This window comes from Strongylocentrotus purpuratus, unplaced genomic scaffold, assembly GCF_000002235.5.
Source record: "Strongylocentrotus purpuratus isolate Spur 01 unplaced genomic scaffold, Spur_5.0 spur5_scaffold_12, whole genome shotgun sequence".
NCBI classification, from domain to species: Eukaryota; Metazoa; Echinodermata; class Echinoidea; order Camarodonta; family Strongylocentrotidae; genus Strongylocentrotus; species Strongylocentrotus purpuratus.
The window spans coordinates 18,211,405-18,238,999 of record NW_022145597.1 but is presented as its reverse complement, the minus strand read 5'-3'; the positions used below and the strand labels follow the sequence as shown (position 1 = coordinate 18,238,999).

Here is a 27,595-nt window from a genome sequence, read left to right as displayed (position 1 = left end):
ACATCCGGTCATTCACTGCAGAAATATGTGCACTTGATGATACACCAGTCTTTTAATGGCACTGCATGCTACGAGCAAGGGTACCAATAAATCTGATGATGTCACAAAACATGTTTGGGAGATGATATCATTTGTTAGATTTTTACACTAGGACAAAAACTCAAACAATTTTGATTTAGTGGCAATTGTAACAATTTTTAAAATACTTTCAGTTAATGTTATTTTCCCATTGTTAAGATATATTGTAAAATAGAAAGTAAAGTGCAATCGATTTCCCGAAGACTAACCTTTTTTGTATATTATTGCCTCCAAAACCTGGACCTCCTTACCCCTTGTATGAATTGCTACTAGTGCTGTAACATCACGGATATCTCCAATTCCGTTTAACCGCCTGTCAAAACCGGACGGTTTTCGGTTAAACGATTTATTTAAAAAAAAAAAAAATTAAAAAAAAAAAAAAAAAAAAAAAAAAAAAAAAAAAAAAAAAAAAAAAAAAAAAAAAAAAAAAATCGTTTTTTTTTTTTTTTTTTTTTTTTGGGGGGCCGTGTGAAAAAGCAGGAAGGTGATTTAACTGAAGGCGCCGATTTGTGCTCGTGTACTAGTCACAAATAATAGTAACAATGTCGTTTTAGAATAATGTGTAAGATCATTAAAGTAAATTAAAAACAGTAGAGGACCTAGGATAGAACCTTGTAGTACACCATGTGTTAAACTTGGATGAATATATATTGAGATCTATTACAAAGATTACTTTCAAACCAAGATGACAGACAAATTGGAGTGTTGTTCTAGTTTCCAAGTGGTAAGTCATCACACCGATTACTGAGCTGGGAGACATTGCCAGGCATAGTGCCAGGTGGAGGGGCATAAATCGAAACTTTAAAAAAAAAAAAAAAAAAAAAAAAAAAAAAATATTAAAAAAAAAAAAATTATAAAAAAAAAAAAAAAAAAAAAAAAAAAAACGGGAAAACGAAACCGTCCAATTGAAAACGGAATCCGCCATCGGCGGTCGGATACCGGACGGTTAAACGTTTGACTACAGCACTAATTGCTACATGTGCACCCTCAAAGCATTCAAAAAGTGTCTGAAGACACATCTTTTTTAATTTGTCATAAAACTGATGATATTCTTCTTTGTTTGTAATTAAGCTTAGTATGATGATGTTTGCTTCTTTCTTTTTATGTTAGTATTTCTGTTGTAGGCACTTTGTATCTTATGAAGAGGCCCTTCATTAATAAAATATATTAGCATATATGGTTCTCCATGTTCAAAGATAATCATTGTATACCTACATGTATCAAATTTTATGTACACATATCTACCGGTCTTCTTTATTATCTGCTATTGTCATACAACTCTTCTTTGAAACACTACCTGTTTGAGATATATATTGATCCATCTGAAAACTTTGATAAGAAATTACATTTGCAGTGTAGCAACCATATCAGCTAGGCACCAGCTTTAAGAAATGACCTATTAAAATGAGGAGAGCTAAAGACCAGCTCAATGTAATGACGTCATTGCAAAATTCCTCATCTTATACCAAGAGTTGGGTGCATCCATACAAGTTTTTGTTCTCATGATTTTTGGTGGGAGCATTGTTTTTTTCTCAAGTGAGAGGAAAAAGATTCATACACAAGGCTCAACATTAACTGGGTTCCACTTCCCGCGCACATGGGTCCGAAAATTCAAGCTTTGGACGACCCCCCCCCCCCCCCCCCGGCCCCCTTGAAAACGTAAAAATATTAATAATTACAAAATGATTATTATTATTATTTACAAATTATGCATACATTACTCATAATAAGAATTAAAAAGTGTAAAATAAGGTAAAACAAGTGATAAGCAATTTCTCTATCTAACATGAGACACAAAATATTGATAGCAACTTATTTCCCTGAACTGAAGCGTGTATTCTTTCTACCAGTATTTAAAAAGTCTTGTCTCTCTGTTCAGTGGAAATTTAGGGGAATTAAAACCTGGTATGGATGCATCCCTGCCCCTGTCAACACATGTAGAGGGATGGGGGCTACCGGTCAGCTAATGTCTGTCATGCAGTGCACCAAATTACTCTAATTCTTTGTGTCCAAGATGAATTGACGAGAGATTGGTGTAATTATAGATAAGTCGTCCATCCGCCAAGGCCCCGGGCGGTACATCTGAAACAATTTCAGTGATTATAGAAAGCTGGCTGTCAATGATTGGAAACGTAAGATGCAGTAGAAAAGTATGTGTGTTTTATAAGTGCAAACACTATTTCTCATGTAAAACCATGTACATCTTATGATGAATAGTTTTGGGATGCGTAACTACATTTCAATTCAATTCAATAATGGTTTTTATAATTTAAGAGAAACGCATCATAGCCAAAGGCTGATTTGAGCATGTTTACATTGTCTTGAATACATACAAATTTTATTTTATTTACAAAATAATGTACCGGTACATGTACATGTAGTTATGACAATTTTAAGGATATGTGCATATACAGTTAATATTGGCATTTATAACGCATGAACAGTCATTGAAAAGGCACAACTTATAAACCGTGTCTCAAAATATCAAATACATATTTTAAAAATACTTATTTGCTCCTGTCTTAAATAGGTAAATAGTATGTATTGATGAAATTGAGGTCAATGCAAATCTATGCCTTAAAAACAAAACATATACTTACAGTGTATATGGTAAAGGGTACCAATACTACCAATCCCTAAAGCTAGTATGTAAAGCTAGTAATTTTAAAATCCATTGAATTATTTTGTTATATTCTATATTTTATGGTTAATCATTAAGGAGTATAATGAAAAGAAAGGTTAAAATGTATGCTCGAAGGAGTCAAACTTTGGTTCAATACACAACCTGCTGAAATTTTGAAACAAGTGTGTCCAACTTTACTTGGGTTTTCAATGGGTTTCTTGCTATCCTTTATTAATTTGTTAATTTTATGTTCATTTAGATGATATTTAAAGCTGATCTGTATTAAATTTAATGTTTCTTTTTCTTCAGTTGTTTCAAGAGCAGAGGGAAGCCAACAAACGACAGAAGTCTCAGCAGATCGTCAACGTGCCGCAGTTCTACTTTCCCTTTGGCAAGCCTGTAGCCAGCGAGGAGAACGAGGCCGTACTCAAGCGATTAACGGAGGTCTTCAAGGCACTCCCGGATCAGAAGGCTAGCAAAGAAGACATGGATAAAATTACTCAGGTAATAAGTTCTCCCCTTACCTACCCATCGATTCTTCCCTCTCTTAAAGGCACACTGCCATACTTGTAGCTACTTGCTCCCTCTATCTAGAAAACTTCCCCAATCGGTGCCTGTTGGTCCCCCATGATCCTCTTTTTCTTATGTTAAATGAGAGCTGAGTTAATGAGATAGCCACCTGTCACAGTGACCTCGATGACTCTCTGTGTGGTCTAATCCCTTCTGGCCCAGTAGTGGTGACGGTCTTTAAAACTGCACCCTCAACCCCCCCCCCCCCCCCCCTAAAAAAAAAAAAAATTCTCCCTGAACTAATTTTAACAACATTAAAGATATTTGAGTTTTTTTTTATATCAAATTTTAATTTGTCTCTGAAGCATATGTTGTACAATCCTTCCCCTTTCCGCTTGAAGGACTTGAGATTTCCCGCAAGAAAAATGAAGAAAATGAAGAAAAAAATGAGCCAAAGTTCATTGGACTGTCTTGCTTGGTAGCTGTGTACTGTGGTGCGTTGCATTATGAAGCTTATCAAAGCTGATTAAAATTGGCATTCTTTCACTTCCCATCAGCTGAGGGCCGTACTTGAGCGGTCGCAGTAAAAACATAATTATTAGATCATTACGGTATGGGTCATTTAAGTCGTTTCTGTTCAGACTAGCAAAACCCATTGTATAGCTTTACCAAAACTTATTGCTATACAATAACTAATTAATTTTGTTTTGTAGTCTGAATGTTAACCTGAAAGTCAGATGGCGAAATGAAGGATTTAGCATCGGTTCCAACAAAACCTTGTAAAAGAATTAGGGTCCACATCAAAAGGGAAAATTGTATCATACAAATACCATACAACTGGGAAGGTTTACATGTATCTTGAGTGTAATAATTATAATGATAATTTGATAAATTTTTATAGCACAGCTACTATACTCTACTACACTTTGATGGGGGCGGGGGGGGGGGGGGGAATTAATTTCAGTTCTACTTTACGGACACACAACATTACCATAAACTATTATAAAGCTTCTGGAAACAAGTAGGTGTTCAACAAAGCTTTGAAGACTTGTAGAGTGACGATTGGCCAGCTTTTATGTCAACTGGCCTCCTTGAAATTAGTTTTTATATGACATTTCTTTATGCAATATTGTTTTCTATTCTGTATGCTCTTTTCACTACCGTATACACTGATGACGTTTCTTTTTAGTTTTTACAAGATGTGTATGAATTTCCCCTCATGTGAATGCGCTATGTATTCAAAATATTCCTCCATAACTTTGACCCATTGATGCTGTTGAAAGTGCACACAGCTGTTTGCATGTCTGGCATGGGTTGATGAAGGAGAAATTATTTATTCATGGGAACATTTATTGGCAATTTAGAGATAAAGAGAGAGGGAGTTTTGCAAAATGTTCAACATTTATGAACATTAATTACATAAATGCCAGAGAAGTATAGAAACGTGCATGTTTACAATTGAATTTTAGTGTACATTGAGACAGTGTTCAATGTTCAAAGGAAAATACATTATGAGAATGACAAAATATATACCCGGTACATGTATCTGTAAACAAGAATTACAATTACATGTATGATGATATGGTTGGGGTTAGGGAAAGGGGTAGAAGTAGGATAGCAGAGTTTGGTACAGGGGAAGATTTTGCCCCAGTCTTGGTTTGATAATAGATAAATTTAAGATTACTAATCCCCCACCTTCTTAGAGGTTTTTGTAACTATTTTTAGTGATTAATATTCTCAATATAGTCTTATCATACTGTCATACATGATGAACCTGTATTTTTGTTGAAATACTGAGCCAAGAAACTTATCTTACACTTTGTCATATCAAATAATATGGAAGAGAGTGCCAGTGCCAAAAAAGCATGAGCAGTTGGCAATTGAACCCTGGAAATCGCTCCAAGAGAGGTACAGAATGGAAAAAGGGTTCGATCCACATGTCAGAAAATACAGGTTCCTAGTAAGAAATAGTTATACACAGACCTGCTTTAATATCTACCGGTACCTGTATAGAAAAACCACAATTTCTCATTGAAACATGTACTAAAGGAACCTGTACATAAAGACCACCTGCCTATAAAGACCACTTTTCTTATCTTCTTTGGGTTGTCTTTATAGACAGGTTTCAAATGTACATGAAAATAATTGAAAGGTGAAGATTTATAAAACAATATTTTCACTCGGGCTTGCTATATTTCTATCCCTCTATGAGCAATGCTGTTCAAGCATGAAAACGACATGGTTCTGATAATCTGCCTAAATTGGTTAGACTTGACTAGGTCTGTCCTCATCAGCTCGGGATATTATCCTGAAGCTCAAAATTGCGTGTTAACCAGACCGATACGCTCATCACAAACTAGCTTGGATGGGTGCAAAATTATCCCACTCTTTCCCAAACAGCAGGATATTTTGGAAACAAGACCAAGATACATCGGGACATTTTCAACGAAATATCCCACTAATTGCAACTGCGGGCTGATGAAAATGCAAATTAGTTGGAAAATTTGCAATGGGGATAGTTAAAATAGCAGGTTATTTGGCAAACTTGAGCTGATGAAGACGGGCCTACTGTGCCCTGACCAGTTGAGATATTTGATTGATTATCGAGGGGGGCGAGGGAGTGTGATGTACATGTGCTCTGATCCCTGATCAGGTGGATCCGTGCTGAATTAGCCTGGCCTTGCTTGCTAATACTCTCTCCATCTTCAACATCACACCCTCTCGATCGAGGACAAGTTCAATCCTCGAATTATCTCTCAGCTCAGCTGCCCATGTCGTGACCAGTTTCAATTTAATCTTTTAAGAGAAGGGTTAATTCTGGTAAAGATGAAAAATCATTTGTGAGTGTTCACATTCTTCTTTCTTTTTACCAGTCATAAACTTCAAAGTGTTTGAGAACATCAATCAAAACTTGCTCTATGACCAGTTTTAAGCATTTTAATCTTTTAAGAGAAGGTTTAATTCTGGTAAAGAAACTAAAGATCAAAATAACATTTGTGAGTGTTCTCATGCATTTTTTCTTTTCACCAGTCATGAGCTTTAACTTGTTTGAGAACATCAAGACTCACTCTGTATAAGTTGTTTAGCACACCCCAAAAAGAAAATGAATAAGAATACACAATATAATTAAAAAATAACCATGGAAATACAACTGCAAGGAAAACAAATTTGTGCAACTACTATGAACACCATGGAAAGGTATTATTAATTATTTGGCAAGGATCCAACATTTTTAATGTGATTTTGGCTCAATCTGGACATTATGTACAGGGCATTTAAGTATGAAAGGGGTGTCAAAAGTTTTTTTTTTTCCAGGACCTATGCCAGACTTGGGGCCCTTTTCATAATTTTTTTAAATCTATAACAAATGCCAAATTTCTGTGACAAATTTGCTCTCAGCCAATCACATGCCATTATTTCAATAGCTTATAACAGTGGCTTGTAACTTGTTATTGATATCAAGTTGTATGAAACAGGGCCCTGGGACCCGTTTCACAAAGCCCTTTTACAATGACAAATGACAAAAATCAGTGACAAATCTGCTGATAACCAATCAGAGGCAAGGATTTTAGTAGCTTATAACAAAAACTGTAATTTGTCACTGATGACAAGTTTTGTGAAACGGGGCCCAGGTCTGTTCATTATGTAGGACACAAGTGTGAAAGGGGTCCCAGGTGAGAACTATTTATGGAGATAAACCAGCAATGACAAGAAACACCAAACATCCAGGCTCTCATAACATAAGAGCTGTTGATGTTCAATATTTACCCCATGTTTGATACCTTTGGGCTTTGGCTTAGATCATGCTGGTCTACATAGATAATTGCTTGATTTATTTTAGGTTCCTACTTAGTATGTACATGTAGGTGAGTAGATGATTATTTTGTATGTTTGGAGCCAGAAGAGTGTTAAGTCATATACTTTAACACAGGGTTAATGCCCTTCTGGCTCTGAACAGAGATGAATCATTGGACCATCCTTGGCAAGATTATTATGGAATAACTGTTTGCATAAAATTATATCTTCATGTAGTCTTTATTTGAGATCCACCACAAGTTTGAATTTACAAACATCTCTTTTTTCTCTCTCTCTCCCTCCCCAACTGCCTCTTCTCCCCTCTCTCTATCTCTCACTCTCTTTCTTTGTCTCACTCTCTCTCTCTCTTTGTCTCACTCTCTCTTTCTTTCTTTCTCTCTCTCTCTCTCTCTTTCTCTCTCTTTCTCTGTTTTTTCTCCCTTCCCCCTCTCTTGTCTCTTTCATCTTTTCTCCATTTCTCCTTCCCCCCTCTCTCTCTCTCTCTCTCTCTCCATCTCCATCTATCTTTCTTTCTTTATCTCTCTCTCGCCCACTCCCTCTATCTTTCCCTCTTTCCCCTCTCCCTCCCTCCCCCTCTCTCTCCCTCCCCTCTCTCTCTCCCTCCCTCTCTCTCCCTCCCTCTTTCTCTCCCTCCCTCTTTCTCTCCCTCCCTCTTTCTCTCCCTCCCTCTTTCTCTCCCTCCCCCTTTCTCTCCCTCCCCCTTTCTCTCCCCCTCCACAGGCCTGTAGATGTCCCAAGTTCTGGAGGGTACCCCTCTACAATGCAGCAGGAGGAGAGACTTCAGAGTGTGTGTCGGCTCAAGCTTTCATGGCTATGTGGAGAAGGTACACAGAAATCTTTATTTGCAATATTATATTCGTTATGTGCTCTCGTGGTTCAGTATTATCCGGGCTTTGTTTTATCAGAGTATATAGGGATCAGGTTAGGGTTAGTGCCGTGTTTGATCCGGTGTTAAAGAAAAGAATTGGTAAGTTTGGAGAGAAAAAGAGAAAGAGTGAAAAAAAGAGAGAGGCAGGAAAGGGGGCAGGGGGGGGGGGGACAAACAGACAGACATTGAGATAGAAATAGACAGGCAGTGAGACAGAAACAGAAAAACAGACATTCTGACAGAGTCATTAGATAATGACCTTTCGCTCCAAATGCAAAGACGTATGTTCTCATAGATCACATTTTGTTTTTGATACCTTTCCAGTTCAATTTGGAGTTGTGATAAGGTGTAGCATTTGCTCATCTGATAAGATAATTGTCATGCTGCACAGTATCTCAATAGCCTCCTAGTCTGACCAAACGCCATCACATTGATCAGTTGCGGAGATTTTATCTTGCCTATGTCATTTTGCAATTTGGTAACTGCATGATGTTCTGAACAAATATTAGGAAACTACAGTCAAACCTGTCCGTAGTGACCGCTCAAGGGAGCACACAAAGTGGTCTTTGTAGACAGGTTCCTTTTAGTACATGTTTCAATGAGAAATCATTTTCAAGGGAAACAAAAAATGGGGCCTTTGTAGACATTATACATTTTAATACATTAAAGCTTGTGTGGAATTCATACACGTTTCTGATCATCAATACAGTGAAAATTTACGTATTCATACCTTGTAAATTTGATGTTTTTTTGGTTTCAACTCAAGAATAAAAGGTGGACTGGTTGAATCAGGACCTTTGTTGAATACTTTTATATGTAAGCTTCAATATGTCACATTCCCAAGAAACAGAATCAAGACACATCAATTTTGCATATACACTTAAAACATAACAAAACTTGGTAAGGGTACAAATAATTTAGTTGTTAACTCAACATGTATGGTTCTAAATATAGAATGGTGAACATATGAATGCAGTCTTTCATCCTCCTGGCGGCACGATCATCATCATCACTTTGATGATAGCCCCAATCTGTTCAAACTATCCCTCTCCGCAAACCAGGCCAAGTACCACAACTAGTCTTCTCAATCAGACTTATGATAAAGACATGGCTCGACGCTAACACACAAATTCAAATTGCTGCATTAGTTGTTGCTAGGTAGGACAAACATTGTGGCTTGCCCTACCCAACAACACGTAATATATGCAATTTGCATACTGACTATTGAAATACTATTGTTGGTTACAGGTGAATGAAATAATTTGTATCAAGGCACTTGAGTATAAATTGGTTACATTACTAAAAATAGCCAATTCTAATTAATGCATTACAGTATATATCATGAAATCAAACTGACAGATAAACTATATCTACATGTATGCAATTGAATTCTATTTTAGAGAACAACCATATTATTATATCATATTTTCTCTATAAAATCAACCGAAGTACATGTCCAGATGATTCATGCTCGCAAAATTCATTGGAGGTCATTTTCTCAAAACACTTGAGTCTGAAGCTGAAGACTAGGTTTCATTAACAGTCCACATATGTTGAGTGCTAATTGGTTGCAATGCTCAGAATGACTGCTATAGTTGCTCGTCCAACACGCTCTCACAAATTGCCATCCGATCCGTTTGACACCTCCGACCCCTATCACCAAATATAGTTGGCTTAAAAATTGTAATTGAGAGTGTTCGTTTCAAGATTAAGTAGGCCTACTTTATAACAGTGATGCTATAGGGATGGAGGGGGGTAGGTGTCCCCCTCCTCCCCTCAACTGAATGATAGAGAACGGAATAATAATTAAAGACACTTGTATAGCGCATAGCTTTTCAGTTCCTATGTCCTTTGGTGGATAAGGAAAGGAGATAGAATTAGGCAAGATAAGAAAATACAGTTCAAATGAGCCGGGTTAATTAATAATATGATTACACAGGGCCCTCAGGAAGAACAGTATTAATACTTATAAGGCTACCCTGGGCAAAACAAGACATATTATTATTACTATTATTATTATTATTATTACCAGTATTACAGTATTAATCAGATACCAACTAAGTTTAAGAAAACTGCTTGTGAATAAATGAGTTTTCAGTCTATTTTGGGAAGGAAAAAAGGAAAAGAAAGAAAAAAATAAAGAAAAATAAAGAGAGAAGTTTGTGTATTAAAAATAATCAGAGGCCTTTTAAATTAACAAATAATTTGATTTTCCAAGTGAGGCAAATCTCATGACCATTATTTTAAACAAAAAGGAAGAGTCCAACAGGGGAGAGCCAGAAGGGCATTAAATCATATACTTTTGACATGGAGTTAATGCCCTTTTCACTCTCACCAGATTACATTTGAGGGGGAAAAAGGTGACAGTTTAATCTGTAGAACTTATGTGCCTTTGCTGGAAAACCTCATAAATGATGTAGTCCCACATACATATGTGTGGGTGGTATTAGGATGTATGTTTGAGGCTCTAACTAGATTTATTGCATAGAGAGATTCCTCATGAAGCATTTTATCAGAGATAATTGGGCTTGGAGATGAAATAACGCAAGATGTCCCCTCCGACAGATCTTATCTTCCCCGTAATGATTGATTGGGGAAAGTTCGGGGTGTACAGCGCCTCGGATCTTAAAGCCCCTGCTCTTGTGATTGTAAACATACACCGGTCAAAGATAGTCTGTAGGCACGCAAACTATCCCCCTTCCCTTTAGGCCTGTCCTCATTAGCCCGAGATTTTTAAAAAGCCTGACTCTGATCCTAGAGCAAGCTACATTATTCTAGTGAAGATGCACATATAAAAGGTGGGCTCTTTCAGTCTGGAGTATTTTTTAGCTCAAGAAATCCAGGGCTTGAAACTAACAGTCATCTGATACACATGGGCACCTTAACCTATCCCCTCCTCCCCCCCCCCCCTCAAAATTTTAGAATTTTCACATAAGGTCCCATCTGAACACAGATCTTATGATCTTAACCCCTAATGGAAAAACTTGGTATGGTGCCCTGTATTATTCCAAGCACACTTCGACTTGGCTGCTCTTTGGCCAATTAGTTGGCTAATTTAGCAATGAAGAAATACTTGGATTACATGTATGCTGAGAAGCCTCACGTACCTGATTCCTCAAGCGAGGGAGCATTGCTCAAGCGAAATGGAGATCAGGAACTTCAAACACAGACTATTTGTCTTAAAGGGAGTGTAGCCTGACAAGAATATGTGTCTTTCCCGTGGCCTGGTGGCCTGACTTGGGGCCAAATGACTACAGACACCCGCAGAATTACTGAAGCGTGAGGAGAACTTTGGTCTTTTTTCGCGAATGCTAGCGAGACGTAGATGGCATTAACCAGTATTTGCCAAGCTACACTCCCTTTAAGAAGCAGTAAAAGATCTAATATCTCAATCTTGAGCTTGTTCAAGGCTAAAAGAGATGCATGGACAAGCTATCATCCATTCCATCCAGAGTTCAGAAAAGGACAACTGCTTTTAGTTCATGTAGCTGTGTGATGAATAAACCTAAGCAAAATGACCGGGATGTTAATTATATCTCACCTCCCTTTCTTGCTTAACCCCTGCCATACCATGTGCAGCGAATCCTGCCAAAGAATTTGAGTGTTGAACAATGTGTTCTTCAAGATAAAAAGGTAATAATTGCCCCTATTGTGATGTTTATTTAATGGAAGATACTCTATGCCCAGTGTATCAGTGAAACAAAACAATTTGAATAGCAATTTCACTCCTCTTTATTCATTTAGGACAATTACCCGTAAATGTGATGGCTAAGAAATGGTTAATATCCAACTTTAGGAGGAAGGTATCGATAAGTTTTAGTACCTTGCTATTTTTATTGACTAAAATCAGAGAGATATGACTGCAGAGACTTACTACATCAGCTTGAAAAATATGGACAGGATAGCCGAGATGTCCTGCTGTACTTTACTTGCTGGGTTTAGTTATATGAACCTGTACCTGTAAAGCAAGTTGATGGAAAGAAAATATATTGATTGTGACAGATTTTTTCTTTTGACAAAAGGAGAGGGAAACAAGAAGGGACAAGCAGAGTGATTGGTGTAATGAAATAGAAATAGAGAAAGAGACAGACAGACAGATATATTCAAGAAAAACACAAAGAAAGCAGAAGAAAGAGAAAGAGAGAGAGGTATATGACAAATATATATTGGGGCGGGGGAGGTGGAGAAAGACAGAGACATAGATGAAAACAGAGAAAGCAAGTTTGAGGTGAGAGAGACGTGAGAGAGACGTGAGAGAAAGGGCCTAGGGATGGCACATGTGAGATAGAGAGAGTGTGTGCAAGAGAGAGAGAGAGAGAGGGAGGGGGAGGAAGAAAAAAGGAGGGAGGTAGAGACATAGATATTGAAAAACAGAAAAAAAGCAAAAGGGAGGTATAAGAGGAGAGATGGCATGAGAGGGATAGAGAGAAGGAATAATTAAAACAACAGAGAAAGCATGAGAAAATAAATATAATAAAGATTCATAAATTGAGAGTGAAACAGAATTATACTGAATTCAGATTATTCAGTACAGATTGATAACTTCTTGATTAGAGAGGAGGAAAAGAGCAGAAAATCTAGAAAATCTAGCACTCAAATCTTTAAAAAAAACAGTAAAAGGAGAGATAGTGGGAGGGAGAGAGTGAAAATAATGAAAGAACTGAATATGGTGCAATGATCGTATGCCCACAATTATACAATATCCACACAACTGCGCCAGGAGTGTCATTTTGGACAGACATGGCACATTTTAAATGTTCACTATTTATTTAATATTATTAATAAATATAATATATAATTAATATTCAATCAATCCAATAAAGATTAAATGGAATGGGGGAATTATGAAGAGAGATAGAAGGACAGAGTGAGTTAGAAAGATAATGTTAAGTTTGAAAGAGACATCAGAGGGAGAGGAATCCAGAGAGAGATATGTTCAAAGAAAGAAAGATACAGAGCAAATGAGAGATAGATAAAATGAGATATGTATGAATTTGCAATTGGGAGGTAAATACCCAGTGCACTTCAAATGTTTGAGAGTGCACTCGATAACAAATCCATATCCTGAAATCGATCAGAATCTTAAAAGGGTACTTCCCACATTTGTTTGACTTCTTGTAAAGTTATATCCCAGAATGTGACATCATGAGTTTTAAAAGCTTCATTATCTTCTGGGACTTCACCCAACTCTTAAGAATCAATTACATCTTTAGGCAACTAATTGTAGACCAGGAAATAGGTGGTTTGTATTGACAAAAAAAAGCCCTTTAAAACATGAAGTGGATTTCATTGAGTTCATGTATATACCACTTCAGATTATAAGGTTAAATGTACTACAGTCAAACCTGCTTTAGTGACCACCTGTCTACAAAGACCACATTTTTCTTTCCCTTGAAAATTGTTTCTTATTAAAACATGTACTAAAGGAACCTGTCTTCAAAGACCACTTTTTGTGCTTCCCTTGGGCAATCACTACAGACAGGTTTGACTATATACTAATTATTCAGAAACAAATTTCATAGCTTTGGTGGTTGACATCGTACACAAACCTATTCAGAAATATCAGAACAGATAATGCTTGTAGTGATTTTCTTTTAGATGTCCGACAGTTGTTTGATTTTAAGATGATATTCTTTAAGACGGTTGGCATATGTTTCCAGAGAGATGTATAACATTCGTTTGAAACATAATATATTTATCTGAAAATTCTCTCTTTTCTAATAAATTTTTCAAGTTTTGTACATTTGACTGATATTCTGTAATTTGAAATATTAACATGATTTAACATATAAGTGCATATGGTATAAAATACGACCTTATGGATGCATATCATGCATTTTTCTTCTAATTCCTTTGAATATTTTGTATGCATATATATCTAGAATGGCCCTCATGCTGGCTGTGTGTTTTGTCTGAACTTAAATCACTGTGTCAATATCAGTGTCCATTTAATGTGTCAATCTCAAAAAGATGTAAATTTGCTCTCCTTGACCAAACATCGGAGCTAGTTTCTTGCCGAGTAAATATTGGCATGATTTTGTCCTATTTGATAGCCGTTTGCAAAACTGAGTTGTACATTAAGAATCTGTCACAACCTCCTCCTTTTCATCTTGTTATATTTGCTACACAATCTCTCTTTCTTTCACCTTAATCTCTCTCTCTCTCTCTTGCTCTATATTTGTTTAAATCTTGCTCTAATATCTCTTTTAATTTCTCTAATGTTGCACTTTCTTATATATAGCTCAACTTTCCTTATTGCACTATATATCTCTTTATCTTCTCTTCCCCCTCTCTCTTCCCTCTTCTCTTTCTCTTCTTCTCCCTCTCTCTCTCCCTTTCCCTCTTCTCTCTCTCTCTCTCTCCCTCTCTCTCTCTCTCTTTCCTCTTCTCTTTCTCTTCTCTTCTCCCTCTCTCTCTCTCTCCCTTTCCCTCTTTTCTCTCTCTCTCTTTCCCTCCTCTACCTCTTCCCTCTTCTCTTTCTCTTCTCTTCTCCCTCTCTCTCTCTCTCTCTCTTCCCTCTTCTCTTTCTCTTCTCTTCTCCCTCTTCTCTCTCTCTCTTTCCCTCCTCTACCTCTTCCCTCTTCTCTTTCTCTTCTCTTCTCCCTCTCTCTCTCTCTCCCTTTCCCTCTCTCTCTCTCTCTCTCTCTCTCTCTCCTCTATCTCGTCCCTCTCCTCTATCTCGTCCCTCTTCTCTTTCTCTTCTCTTCTCCCTATCTCTCTCCCTTTCCCTCTTCTCTCTCTCTCTCTTTCTCTTTCCCTCCTCTATCTCTTTCTCTCTATCTCTTTCTCTCACTCCCTCTCTTTCCCTCTTCTCTCTCTTCTCTCTCTTTCTCTTCTCTCTCTCTCTCTTCCTCTCTCCCCCTCTCTCTCTATATATATTTCTCTCATATTTCTCTTCTATTTCTATCAACCCTCTCCTCTTTTCTTTCTCTTGTATTATGCATATTTTCTTTCATTGCTAAATATATTGCTTTTAAGTGAAAATTTTAAATGAATTCAGATAACAAATCAAAGTCATATATGTTTACATGTACAGAATGCTTTAATACTATATCAAATAACAGCTTTCCGCTTTTATGCAACAAAATGTAAAAAATTCTTTTTAATTTCAAGAAGAAAAAAAGGCATTCAATGATAAAATTCATTTTTAGGGTAAAACAAAATTTGACAATTTTTTATAAGGAAATGGGATGCTCATTTTATTAGCAACAATAATCGTTCTCTATTTACACTTTTTGTAATATATTGCAGCATTCTATGTTATTTTGTAAAACATTACATGGACGAAACCAATAAAAATCAGTCTTTTCAAATACTTCAATTCCTATCTTCAAGCATTTACTACCATCGTCCTGCCACAATTAATCTACATCTTCTGCATTCCTCCCAGGTGACCCAGGTCAAGTAAGTAGGTACCTGGTAGGAAGAAATTCTAGGCCTGTCCTCATCAGCTCGAGTTTGCCAAATAACCTGCTATTTTAACTATCCCGATCGAAAATTAACCAGTTAATTTGCGTCCTCATCAGCCCTGGTTGCAATTAGCGGGATATTTGGTCGAGAAAATATCTCGAGAAATATTGGTCATGTTTCCAAAATATCCCACTATTTCGGAAATAGCAGGCTAATTTGTGCCCGTCCGAGCTAGTTTGTGATGAGCATATACATGTAGGTCTGGTGAAGACGCAATTACGAGCTCCGGGATAATATCCCGAGTCTGAAAATAGCAGGTAATTTGGCAAACTCGAGCTGATGAAGACAAGACTTCTGTGAATGCTTCAGAACTTTATCAGTACAGCTAAGCTGCGCTGGGGTAAAAATCCAAAGATAGTTAAAGACGCATAGATTCATTGCTAAATATGTGGTATGCACTGTACCGGAACAGAATATTGTTGCTATCATCTTTTTTTACCATTTTCTTTTCTTTTTCTTTGTCTTTGTACCAGGATAACGAAACAGTGTCACGACGATGCCTCCCGCTTCTTCCGGTTACTGTCAAGGCCTGGGGCCAAAGACCTCACACCTGAAGACTTCAACCCTTTAGTACAGGTTTGTATTCCAGACTAAGTAACTTCTCAGGTGCTATAACTGATAGGGTTCTTGTCAGAAAACTGGTTACTCTCAGAGTCTCTGTCCATAGTAAAAACAAAATTACTTTACTGCATCCCACAGGAGTGATTTGAGAGCACCAAAGCATTTTGTGCAGGTTGAAATTATGCTTTGATGTTCTTATTGGTCAAAATTTAGAGAAATATGGCCATACAGCATACTCAGGCAGGTGGTTTGCAATTCAGGAGGTTTAAAGGTTTATTACCCTGGTTTGTACCTCTGTCTGGGAAAATTTTCCATCTGCATTTTTTTTCTGAAATCACCATGCTTGATATAAGGAACATGGGTTAGGGTTATGCATTGTTGAAAAATTGTAGCTTGTAACTCTAACCTGGACCATAACCAGAAACTCAAAATGACTTCAATCCCAATATTAGTGTATCATCTGTCTTGAGCCAGAAGGGTTATAGCAATTAAACTTCTACACAGACTTCAAGCCCTTTTGGCTCTTTACAGATGATAAATTGGCACAATGGTATGTAGTTTCATCAAAATTAATCCTCTTGCTATCGTGATATCTATGATTTTGAATTATATGTACAGATATATACAAATTGAATTATTTTAAGTTTTCAATCTGAAATGAACATTACTCTTCGTAGATCTGGTTATGATGTCTACATCAATTGTTTTTCAATTGTTCTGCTCTTTTCGTTCCTTTTCTTTTCAGGATATAGTCAATTCTCACCCTGGCCTAGTTTTCCTTCAGGATGCCCCTGAATTTCACTCCAGATATATAACTACAGTAAGTATCAGGAAAGAATGGTCGCCTACCCCTCTACACAATTACCCCAGTGACATCTACCCCTACCTTCTCCCCTTAGAGGCTACCGTCAAGATAATTACCCCCAGACAACTACCCCCTCCCCCTGACAGCTACACGTAGTCAGTTACCCCCCCCCCCCCCCAACACACCTCCTTGACAACTTTACCAAGTCAACTATCCCCAGACAACTACCCCCTCCCCCTTCCCCTGACAACTCCACCTAGTCAACTGCTCTTCCCCCTCCCTGACAACTTCATCCAGTCTATTACCCCTCCAGGCTACGAATTTCCCCCCCCCCCCCTTCCCTGAAAACAACTTAAAATGCCTGCCCAAAAGATGTACTGACTTGCCCTTTACTTTCAGGCCAGTGTTTCCATCATACACAAGTCACACTGACAATAACCAAAATATAAAATGATGTTAGACTAAATTGCCAAGATTGTTAGTTATCCATTGGTTTGACATAGGGACTAGGGTATAATGTCCCTTTTTATAACAGACATAAATCTTGAATTGTTTTCTCTGATTAGCAGTAGCATTGAAAAGATCAAACGCAGGCTTATTGCAGTGACTTTTAATTAGAAGGGTATGATCTCCATGCATAGAAACGATCTCTTGAATTAACTCTAAAATTATTACTAGTCACCAGCAACTTTTGACAATCATCAGTCTAATTAAAAAATGAGCTTTACCTCTTGCTGTTAGTCTGTACAGGGCTAATAGAAGCACTGTTTTGGCAAAGAACATACAAAGTTCTTCAGTCTTTTTCATCACTCATGAGAAGTTCTGTAATTTCCATGATTTCGGTGTAAATGTCAGTCACAAAGGGTTCCTGGGAAGGGGTGACGCTATCTCCATTAGGGGCGCCTTTTGTAGGACTGGCTGGGTAATGTGTATTACTAGGTTCATCTAATGTTGATTCGGTTGTCGTTGTCGGCTGTATAGTCTCCTTTGGTGTAGAATTAGAATTGTTCAGTGTAGTTTCAGGACTGCCTGGTGTAGTATCAGGATTGTCTAGTGTATAATCGGGATAGTCTAGTGTATAATCAGGATCGTCCAGTGTAGGATAAGAGCTGTCTAGTGTATAATATGGACTGCCCAGTGTAGATTCAGTACTGTCTGGTGTAGAATCGGAGCTGTCTGGTGTATTATCAGGACTGTCTGGTTTAGAATCAGAACTTTCCAGTGTAGAATCAGAACTGTCCTGTGTAGAATCAGAATTGTCCAGTGTATAATAAGGACTGTCTGGTGTAGAATCAGAGCTGTCTGGTTTATTATCAGGACTGTCTGGTGTAGAATCAGAACTTTCCAGTGTAGAATCAGAATTGTCCAGCATAGAATCAGAACTGTCCAGTGTATAATAAGGACTGTCTGGTGTAGAATCCGAACTCTCTAGTGTATAATAAGGACTGTCCGGTGTATTATCAGAACTGGCTGGTGTAGAATCAGAACTGTCAAGTGTGTAATCAGGACTGTCTGGTGTGGAATCAGAAATCTCCAGTGTAGAAATGGTGTCAACAAGTGCAGTGCTTATTTCATGTGTGTTTGACATTGTGATGTTTAGTGGCACATGTACCGTGTTGCTGCTTGGACCAGTGCTTGACTTATTTAATGATTCTCTGGTGCTTTCTTGAACCAGAGCGGGGGTCGCTAGAGAAGAAACAATTGCATTTGGTGTGAATAAGGACTCATTTTCATCAGAACTGGGTGTATAATCATTATCTTCCCCCTCATTGGTGTCAACATTTTGTTGCACTGAATCCTCACTTTCTGGTGCTAAGAAGGTGTCATCAGATTTCTCATCGGTGTCAGCCATCAGTTCAGTAAATTCTATCACTTCTGTATACATTTCAGTAACAATGGGCTCAAATAATTGTGCAGTATCCTCCAATTCATCCTCCTGAGATATATCATTATCCTGGAGAGCCCTTGTCGAATATAGTTTGCTGTTTGTTGAAGTCACAGTTCTAGGGTGTAGAGTCTGATGTTCAGTTGGCGTTACATATGCAACTGAAGGATCAGAACGCTCTGGTGTAACTGCAGGACCATCAGTTGTAGAGGTGGTGTCGGATGGTTCGGCAATGACTTTCTGTGAAGTTGGACTAGCGGTGTAAGATGCAACAGGTTGAACTACTGTAGTGTCATGTGAAGTAGCACTTGAACTGACTGGTGCAGGTCTAGTGCTTTCCTGAACTGCTTCAGAATCTTCATTGACTTGTGCTAAGATATTTTCTTCTGATTTGGTCTTGGATTCAGTGTCAGACAATGAAAGTTCAGTAATTTCCATGATTTCTGTGTAGGTTTCGGTAACAAATGATTCATAAGGTGAAGTGACTTCTGCAGTTTCAGGTATATAAAGCGCAAGTTCCTCTGGTGTTGAATACTGTTCTGGTGCAAAATTGGACTGTTCCGGTGTAATATCATACTGTTCTGGTATACCATCAGCCTGGACTGGTGTACTATCAGACTGTTCTGGTGCAGTATCAGTCTGTTCGGACATACTGTCAGACTGTTCTGGTGTAATACCATACTGTTCAGGTGTACCATCATACTGGTCTGATGTAATATCATACTGATCTGGTGTTAAATCAGACTGTTCTGGTGCAATATCATACTGCTCTGGCATACTATCAGATTCAGACTGTTCTGGTGTAAATTCATACTGTTCTGGTGTAATATCATACTGTTCTGGTGTGATATCATACTGCTCTGGTGTACCATCAGACTGTTCTGGTGTAATATCATACTGCTCTGGTGTACTATCAGACTGTTCTGGTGTAATATCATAATGCTCTGGTGTACTATCAGACTGTTCTGATGCAATATCATACTGCTCTGGTGTACTATCATACTGCTCTGGTGTAATGTCATACTGCTCTGGTGTACTATCAGACTGTTCTGGTGTAATATCATATTGCTCTGGTGCTGAGAGGGAGTCCATAGACTCAGATTCAGTGCCAGACATCACAAGTTCTGTGATTTCCATTATTTCTGTGTAAATTTCTGTTGCCACTGGTTCAGGAAACGGGATGATGCTTTTGCCAGCAAACCTATCTTGAGATGAAGCTGATGCATGATGAGTAGCACTAGATACAGAGACACTTGCAGTAAGCACTCCTTTATTTGGCATTAAATCAGGTGCTGACGATGAAGGATCAGAGAGTGTTGGTGTAATATCACCACTGTCTGGTGTTAAATTGGTGTCAACCATTGCAATTGTGTTTGGACTTGACAGGATGTCATATGGTGTCATGGCCATCCTGTCAGCAAAGTCAAATGGTTCAGCACTGAGATGAGGGAGTGTAGAACTGGTGCTGTGTTTGATTTGATCAGTGTTTTGTGAAATAGAACTAACCACAAGGGGTGTAGAGCTGACCACTATTGGTGTAGACCTTGCAGGATCATCATCAATTTCATCTTTAGACTTGGAATCAGTATCAGACATCACAAGTTCTGTCCTTTCCACAAATTCTGTATACATTTCCGTCACATACGGCTCAAGTGATGGAGTGATTTCATTTTTGAGTATTGACTCAGTCCTGTGGTGTAAAATCCCAGATGCACTTGGTGTCACGTGATGAGGTGTTGATGACGTTTCAGAGTGTTCGGGTGTAAGATCATGTCCAGCTGTACGTGGTTTTAAATGGTGAGGTATAGGTGAAGGCGTATGGTGTGAATTCCCAGCTGTACTTGATGTTGAATGATGAGGTATTGTTGAAAGTGTATGGTGTAAAATTCCTGCTATTCTTGGTGTAGAGCTTGCGGGTTCATCATCAATTTCGTCTTCAGCTTTGCTGATTACCCTATGCTCTGCGTCCCCCTCGTCTTGTGCCGAAATGGTTTCCTCAGACTTGGAATCAGGATCAGACATCACAAGTTCTGTCCTTTCAACAAATTCTGTATACATTTCCGTCACATACGGTTCAAGCGATGGAGTGATTTCATTTTCAACAGATTCGTCTTGAGGTGCTCTTGGTATTGATCCAGTCCTGTGGTGTAAAATCCCAGATGCACTTGGTGTCAAATGATGAGGTGTTGATGACGATTTAGAGCGTTCTGGTGTAAGATCATGTCCAGCTGTACTTGGAGTCAAATGGTGAGATATGGGGGAAGGTGTATGGTGTGAATTCCTAGGTGTACTTGATGTCAAATGATGAACTGTTGCTGAAGGTTCAGAGTCTTCCGGTGTCAAATCATGACCAGTTGAACTTGGTGTTGAATGATGAAGTGTTGATTGAAGTTCAGAGTGTTCTGGTGTAAGATCATGTCCAGCTGTACTTGGTGTCAAATGATGAGGTACTGAGGAAGATCCAGAGTGCTTTGGTGTAAGATCAACACCATCTGGTGTAGCAGAGACTTCATCTTGGTTTGAATCATGATGTGATCTCTCGTCCTCTCTACTCGCACTGCCTTGCGGTGTATCACTCAGGGTTTTCTGTGCAGAACCAGTGCTAACTGAAATGAAATTGGTGTTACGATGCGTGGCACTGAGAACAAGTGGTGTAGATCTGGTGCTTGCGGCTGTAGTGTTAACACCCTCATGTGGTGAACCATTTGTGTCATTATCTCCATTGACAATTGCATCTGCGTCTCTCGAATTATCCTCGCTTGATATCAAAACTGTTTCATCGGATATGGTGTCAGTGTCAGATGATGCCATGTGATCAGCGTCGCCTCCAAGGGAATCATTTTGGCCTATGCTGTCACTGGCCTCAGCGTTCATGGACTGTTGATGGTCATCTCTGCTAGTATTGTTGCTTGGCTAAGTGATGGAAAGAAGAGAAAAATTTGTAGAGTTTGTGTACATTTCATCATATTTTTAGATCGATTCAAAGTGACCTATCACTTATCTGCAAGTTCTTAAAGTCTTATATTTCTATTTTCTCACAATTAATTTGTAAAATCCAATCCGATCCAGGTATTTATAAAGTGCCAATATCTAGTTGCCTCATCGAAGGCGCTGATGAGACTGAAAAACTACCAAAAATGTCTGTTCATGATTCTAACTGGAAAAGACAAAAAAAAAAAGCAGTGACTAAATGTAAGCAATCTGAAATAGGTATGTCTATAGTTGAGTTCTGAAAGTGGATTACTGGTGATAAGAGCGAAGGATACAACCACTATGAAGGCCACCCTAGGGTATTCTAATTCATTTATTTCCACATCACTCATGAAAGATATATAATTCTCAAGAAAGATCCCATAAAAAAGTCCGTTGATGATAATTTATAAAAAGAAAGACATAATATATTAAAATAATACATGTATACAGTGCACAATTAGAGTATCAATGTAAAATGTAGCAAATGGATAAATATGTACATGTATATTTTGCATATATTCATATACAGGTATATTGAAGTGAATATTGTTGTGGTCTTGTCATATTCATACATCATTCAGTCGACAACTGAGATAATATGGAGTTCCTCTTCATATCCTCAAACTGATTTATTTATATACCGGTATATACCGTACTTGAAACAATCATGAAACTTATTGTCAGGGGAAAGTTTATTTCCTGAGACACTCACTTCAGCAACTGGGCCAGTCAATGGTCTCTCCTGCCTTTGTTGTATGGTGCCCTCTGTGTCAGAAGACAGCACAGTCTCATGAACGACCTCTGTGTATGTTTCAGTGTAGAGCTCGGTCTCCAGCGGCAGGGCAGGGTCTGCAGTGGTTTGAGGAATGGGAACAGCATTGTTCTCTTCCACCAGTGCACAGCACAGGAGGAAAACAAATGCAATGGTTCTCAGAGTCCTGCAAGAAAAAAAAAAAAAAAAAAAAAACTGATGTGTTGAAATCTGAATTGGTTTAATTCTGTATAAAACATAGTAACATGTCTAAAGACCTCGACCAAACTACCTGACAACAATAAATATTTATGTTACTAATTTTATATTTATATATTTGGGGGGGGGGGGGGGGTTATGGAATTAGGGTATGCAAACTTAGTTGGGGGTCACAGGCCAGTTGTGCCCCCCTCTAAATCAACCATGTGTTGTACACATTGAATTAACCGAGAAAATTAAAGAGTGAATTGTTTCACCAGAGGTTGACACTACAGATAATTAAATATATGTCACCTTTTGTACATGCATATGCCTAACATACTTCAAGATAGACATACATCAGGGTGTTATTGATAAATTTGGTAATTCTTATTTTGCTTAAACTTTAGGAGTGCATGGATTTCTTTTCCACATTAATTTAAATGCATAATTTCAACAACTTTCATTTCTCATGAAATTCAATAGTACCTTGAAAGTATGACTTTGAGAAAAGTGAGTTTGTACTTGACAGTTTTCGATAGAAATGCAAACATTCATGCAATTACCAAGTGAATATTAAAGCTATGGAGGAACACAAGAAAAGGTGGAAAATGAGGAGAAAAACCTGTACCCCAGTTTATGCCTGAGGATATGCACAAAGAATTGCAAAAGATGAGCATGTCACTTACCCCATTTGATATTTCCTTTTCTTCTGCTGATATTGGACCGGTTTTATGTGAGAGAAATTTCTGGAGGTCCTGGAACAAGTCTGAAGTTATCTTTCACAAAACGGTGTGAATTTTTGTTGAGGTTTGCCACCAGCGCCAGATCGAGGTTTGATCTCGGATTGATGAATAGCTTTCCCAAGTCTCTCCCAAATCTGTTCCTCGATGTTTAGGTTTAATGTTGTATTTTTAGGAATGTCTTGTTCCCTTTGGTGTGATTGGTTGAGAGTCGACAGGACTCCTCCCATTTGACTTCATGAACCAATAGATGGCGTAGAGTGGGTAGCACTTGTAGCAGGATCGGCACCAGTGGCGGGGGGGGGGGGGGGGGGGGGGGGGTTAAGGGGAAGATGATAGGAGAGAGGGCAATGTTATGTTATAGCTGGAAGATACAAACATAGTTTGTGTATGTCTCACCATGGTAACGAGAAAGCTGTTTGTAATGTTATTGGAAACAATTTTGATAAACAAACAATGAGAGGAAGATGATGTGGGGGAAAAGGGGGCGATGCAGAAACGGATTGAAAGAGACACTGGCCAAATGGGCAAAGGAGAAAGTGAGGGGAGATGAGAGGAAGAGGGGAGAGAGATAGAGGGTGAAGATGTGAGTTGGGAGAAAATAACATAAGGGAGAAACGAGAGTAGGGATAAGAGAGGGAGTGATGCGGAGAGTCGGAAGCAGAAAGAATAGAAAAGGTGAGAGGAGCAGAAAGGGTGAGAGGGAGAAACGGAGAAGAAGGCCAGAGGCAGGGTGGAGAAAGAGTGTAAGGGATGGAAAAAAGAAAAAAAGAGAAGGGGAAGGGAGATGAAGTGGATGAGAGGAGAACCAAGAGGGACAAAATGAAGCAGACATAGGCAAAAGGGTCAGTAATGGGAGAAGAGATGGAGGGGGGACAGACAGACATCGAGACAGACAGACATAAAGAGCTACAGGCAAAGAAAGAGAGAGATGGGGTAGAAAAGAAAGCGAGGGAAAGATTTGGCGATAGAGGGCAATTTACAGAGAAAGAAGAAAAGAAGGAAACACATGGATAACTAAATTTTTGTAAGGGTTAAGGGAAGAAAGAGAGAAAAAAGAAGAAGAAAATGGAGGAGGAGGAGGAGGAAGAGGAGGAGGGAGCAATAGAGTCCAAAATTTTGAGTCAGAAAGAAATTGAGGCCATTTTTGGTGAGGAGAGGGAACTAACGGGTTGAAGTAGAGGTCAGAAAGAGTGTGTAAATAATATGAGCTTTTGCACTTTTTCTTTTACTTCTAAGAGTTCACTAGAACGTCATGACATTCTGCTGCAAGATTATTAAAGTGTTTGTTTGTGAAAGCCGATAACTTCCAAAACACAAATCTACAATTGTAATGGGTGGGAATGTGCGAGGAGGTCAGACTAAACATTGTTGATGGATAATGGAGTATTTTGGAGAAAGGTTTTGAAAATAGAGGATGTGACAATTCTGACGTTCTATGTTTGAATGATAAGTATTGAAGAGAAAGGAGTTTTCTCAAGGGATGTTCCGATATTTTTGCTCTGGCAAAATTGCCCCAAGCTGTATTTCTGTAAAAGTATGAGGGTTGGGTAACAATTTGGTTTTAGGCTAGGTTTAGGGTTAGGATAAGGTATAGTGTTTCACCCAGGGTTGAAGTTTGGAATTTTGTTTGTGTAGAAAATGACCACAAAGTAATTATTGCAGGAGCAAGTGTTGTACTGTCAGAGTATGTGACTTTATATATCCTCCTGTTTTGTCCCTCTCTCTCTCTCTCTCTCTTTATGCCTTCTATGTTCTCTCTCCTATCTCCCCTCTCCCCTCTTTCTCACCTGTCTGTCTGTCTTTCTAAGTCTTCCCTCCTCTCTCTCTTTATGTCACACTTCCTCTCCTTCCATCCCATCCTCTGTCCCCTTCCTCCCCCTATCTCTCCCTCCCCCTCTCTCTCCCTCCCCCTCTCTCTCCCTCCCCCTCTCTCTCTTTCTCTTTCTTTCTCTATGCTTTCTATTTTATCTCTTCCCTCTCCCCTCTTTCTCACCTGTCTGTCTGTCTTTCTAATTCTTCTCTCCTCTCTCTTTATGTCACACTTCTTCTCCTTCCATCCCATCCTCTGTCCCCTTCCTCCCCCTATCTCTCCCTCCCCCTCTCTCTCCCTCCCCCTCTCTCTCCCTCCCCCTCTCTCTCCCTCCCCCTCTCTCCCTCCCCCTCTCTCTCTTTCTCTTTCTTTCTCTATGCTTTCTATTTTATCTCTACCCTCTCACCTCTGTCTATTTCGCACTCCCTCTCCTTTTCTACCCCACATCCTCTGTCCCTCTCGCCTCCCTCTCCCCCTCTCCCCATCCCTCTCTCCCAAGTAAGATTATGTATAGCTTAACCTCTTGTACAAGTCTCGAACAAGAGACAGCATGGAATACATCAATTTTGTCATTTTAATTCTTCCTTCCACATTCCTAAAATGACAAAATCTACACCAAACATTTTTCAAACATTTGTATGTTAACCAAGAGCAGTTCCAGGCTTTTCAATTGGGAGCAAGTTGTTATTTTAGGTGCTTTTAACACCTGAAATCTCTGAAATCTCTGAATATGGGGAATTTTTTTAATATAAATTAATGACATTACATTTTCAGGTGCCATTTGATTAGTTGAATTAAACTAGCCCTCCCCTTCCTCTCTGCCCCCCCCCCCATCCTCCATCCTCTTCTTAATTTATGCCACATATATGTATTTCTGTCATATTGCCAGAAAAGAGGTTTTTTTTGTACATTTAACATTAAAATCATCCTGAAATTGACTTTTTTTTAATCATAACATCAATTACCAATGTAGGTCATTCCATGGAATTTCGATTACATTGTATGTTTCTTTATTTGTTGATACAACTCTAAATTAAGTATATATCTTACAATGCACTTTCAACTTGGTGCAATTTTTTATAATAGGATATTCTCTGCATAAATCAAATATTATATCTTCAAGTATATAAAAAGTTTATGACTAAAGATATAAAAGTAAATATTAATTCAATCTTCTTGTGAGGTAGCTCTGGAAAACACATTGAAACTAGCAAAGCTGTCTATTTTTTTCAAAACACACATCGTTCTCTTTTATGTACAAGTAACAAGGAGATTTGATATGTATTACAAGTTCGATGCACTACTTGCACCTAAATTGGCAACTTTCTCTCTTTGTTTACAGGTCGTATCTAGGATATTCTATACAATCAACAGATCATGGAAAGGGAGGATTACGTTACCAGAGCTGAGGAGAAGTAATTTTCTATCGGTAAGTCATTTGGTAAATGAAAGAGTGAATTATGATGCAAGTCCCCTAAAATTGAATAATCTTGTGTTCCTTTCTCTATTTTGTTTCTCTGTCTCTTGTTCCTGTCTCTCTTTTCCCCTATCTCTCTGTCTGTCTGTCTGTATGTCTGTCTCTCTCTCTCTCTATATATATACATATATCTTCCTTTCTATGTCTATCTCTTTTCTCTTCTGTTCTATCTTTATACTCTCTATCTTTACCTTTTCTCTTCTGTTCTAACTTTTTCTCTCTCTCTCTTTCTCTTTCTCTCTCTCTCTTTTTCTATTCATCTCTCATTCATTCTCTCTTTCCCTCTGTCTTTCTCTCTCTCTCTTGCTCTCCTTCTTCCATGTCCTTTTCACTTTTCTCTTCACCTCCCCTCAAAGATGCAAGTGAAAATTTATATCATTGATGTAGTGTAGATTCAGTTGAACCCAGTGGCCTACATGTATATTCAGATCAGGGGAGACATTGCTTAATGCCACCCATTTATACTTTGCATACATTTGTAATCTACTCTGAAGCAATCTAACCAGGTAAACCTCGGAAAGTTGACTAACTCACTTTAATCCCCACTGCACTAGCTTGGCCAGGAGGGATTAGACCTCCCTGCAGGTGGTTATCTCGTCAAATCAGCTCTCAATTAACATAAGAAAAAGGGGATCATGGGGGACCAACGGTCACCAATTAGGCATTGTTTGCTAATATAGAGGGGGCAAGTAGCTATAAGTAGTGCAGTGGGGCTTTAATTAGTCAGGGCTTATACTTGATCTAAAGTTCAACCACCTTAAGAATATCATCCATTATCATTGAGATGGGGGGGGGGGGGGGGGTAGACTGATTCCGCCAGACTATCACCCGCCGTCAAACTCCATCACGACAGGAAGTCAGGGGTCAGATGTCAGGTCACTCTTAACAGAGCCCTCCCTGTCCCAGCAGCAAATTACCAGACTGTTTAACATCTAAAGTACTACGTTTAATGAGTGTCCTGAAGCTTGTTACGTGCACCTGTGATGCTAGCTGCTGTGTTATCTCTCCAAAGCCAAACTTTTTC

The 27,595-nt window shown here is 38.5% G+C and overlaps 1 protein-coding gene across 1 annotated transcript in view; it reads left to right on the top strand.

The window, feature by feature from the left end:
• Positions 1–27,595, top strand: part of LOC579095 (serine/threonine-protein phosphatase 2A regulatory subunit B'' subunit beta) — a 54,062-nt gene that overhangs the window by 17,382 nt on the left and 9,085 nt on the right. Inside the window, exons 3-7 of the mRNA XM_030981986.1 lie at positions 3,011–3,205; positions 7,748–7,851; positions 15,839–15,941; positions 16,672–16,746; positions 26,437–26,523. Of these exons, the coding sequence (XP_030837846.1) occupies positions 3,011–3,205; positions 7,748–7,851; positions 15,839–15,941; positions 16,672–16,746; positions 26,437–26,523 (564 nt within the window). The remainder of the gene's footprint in view (positions 1–3,010; positions 3,206–7,747; positions 7,852–15,838; positions 15,942–16,671; positions 16,747–26,436; positions 26,524–27,595) is intronic.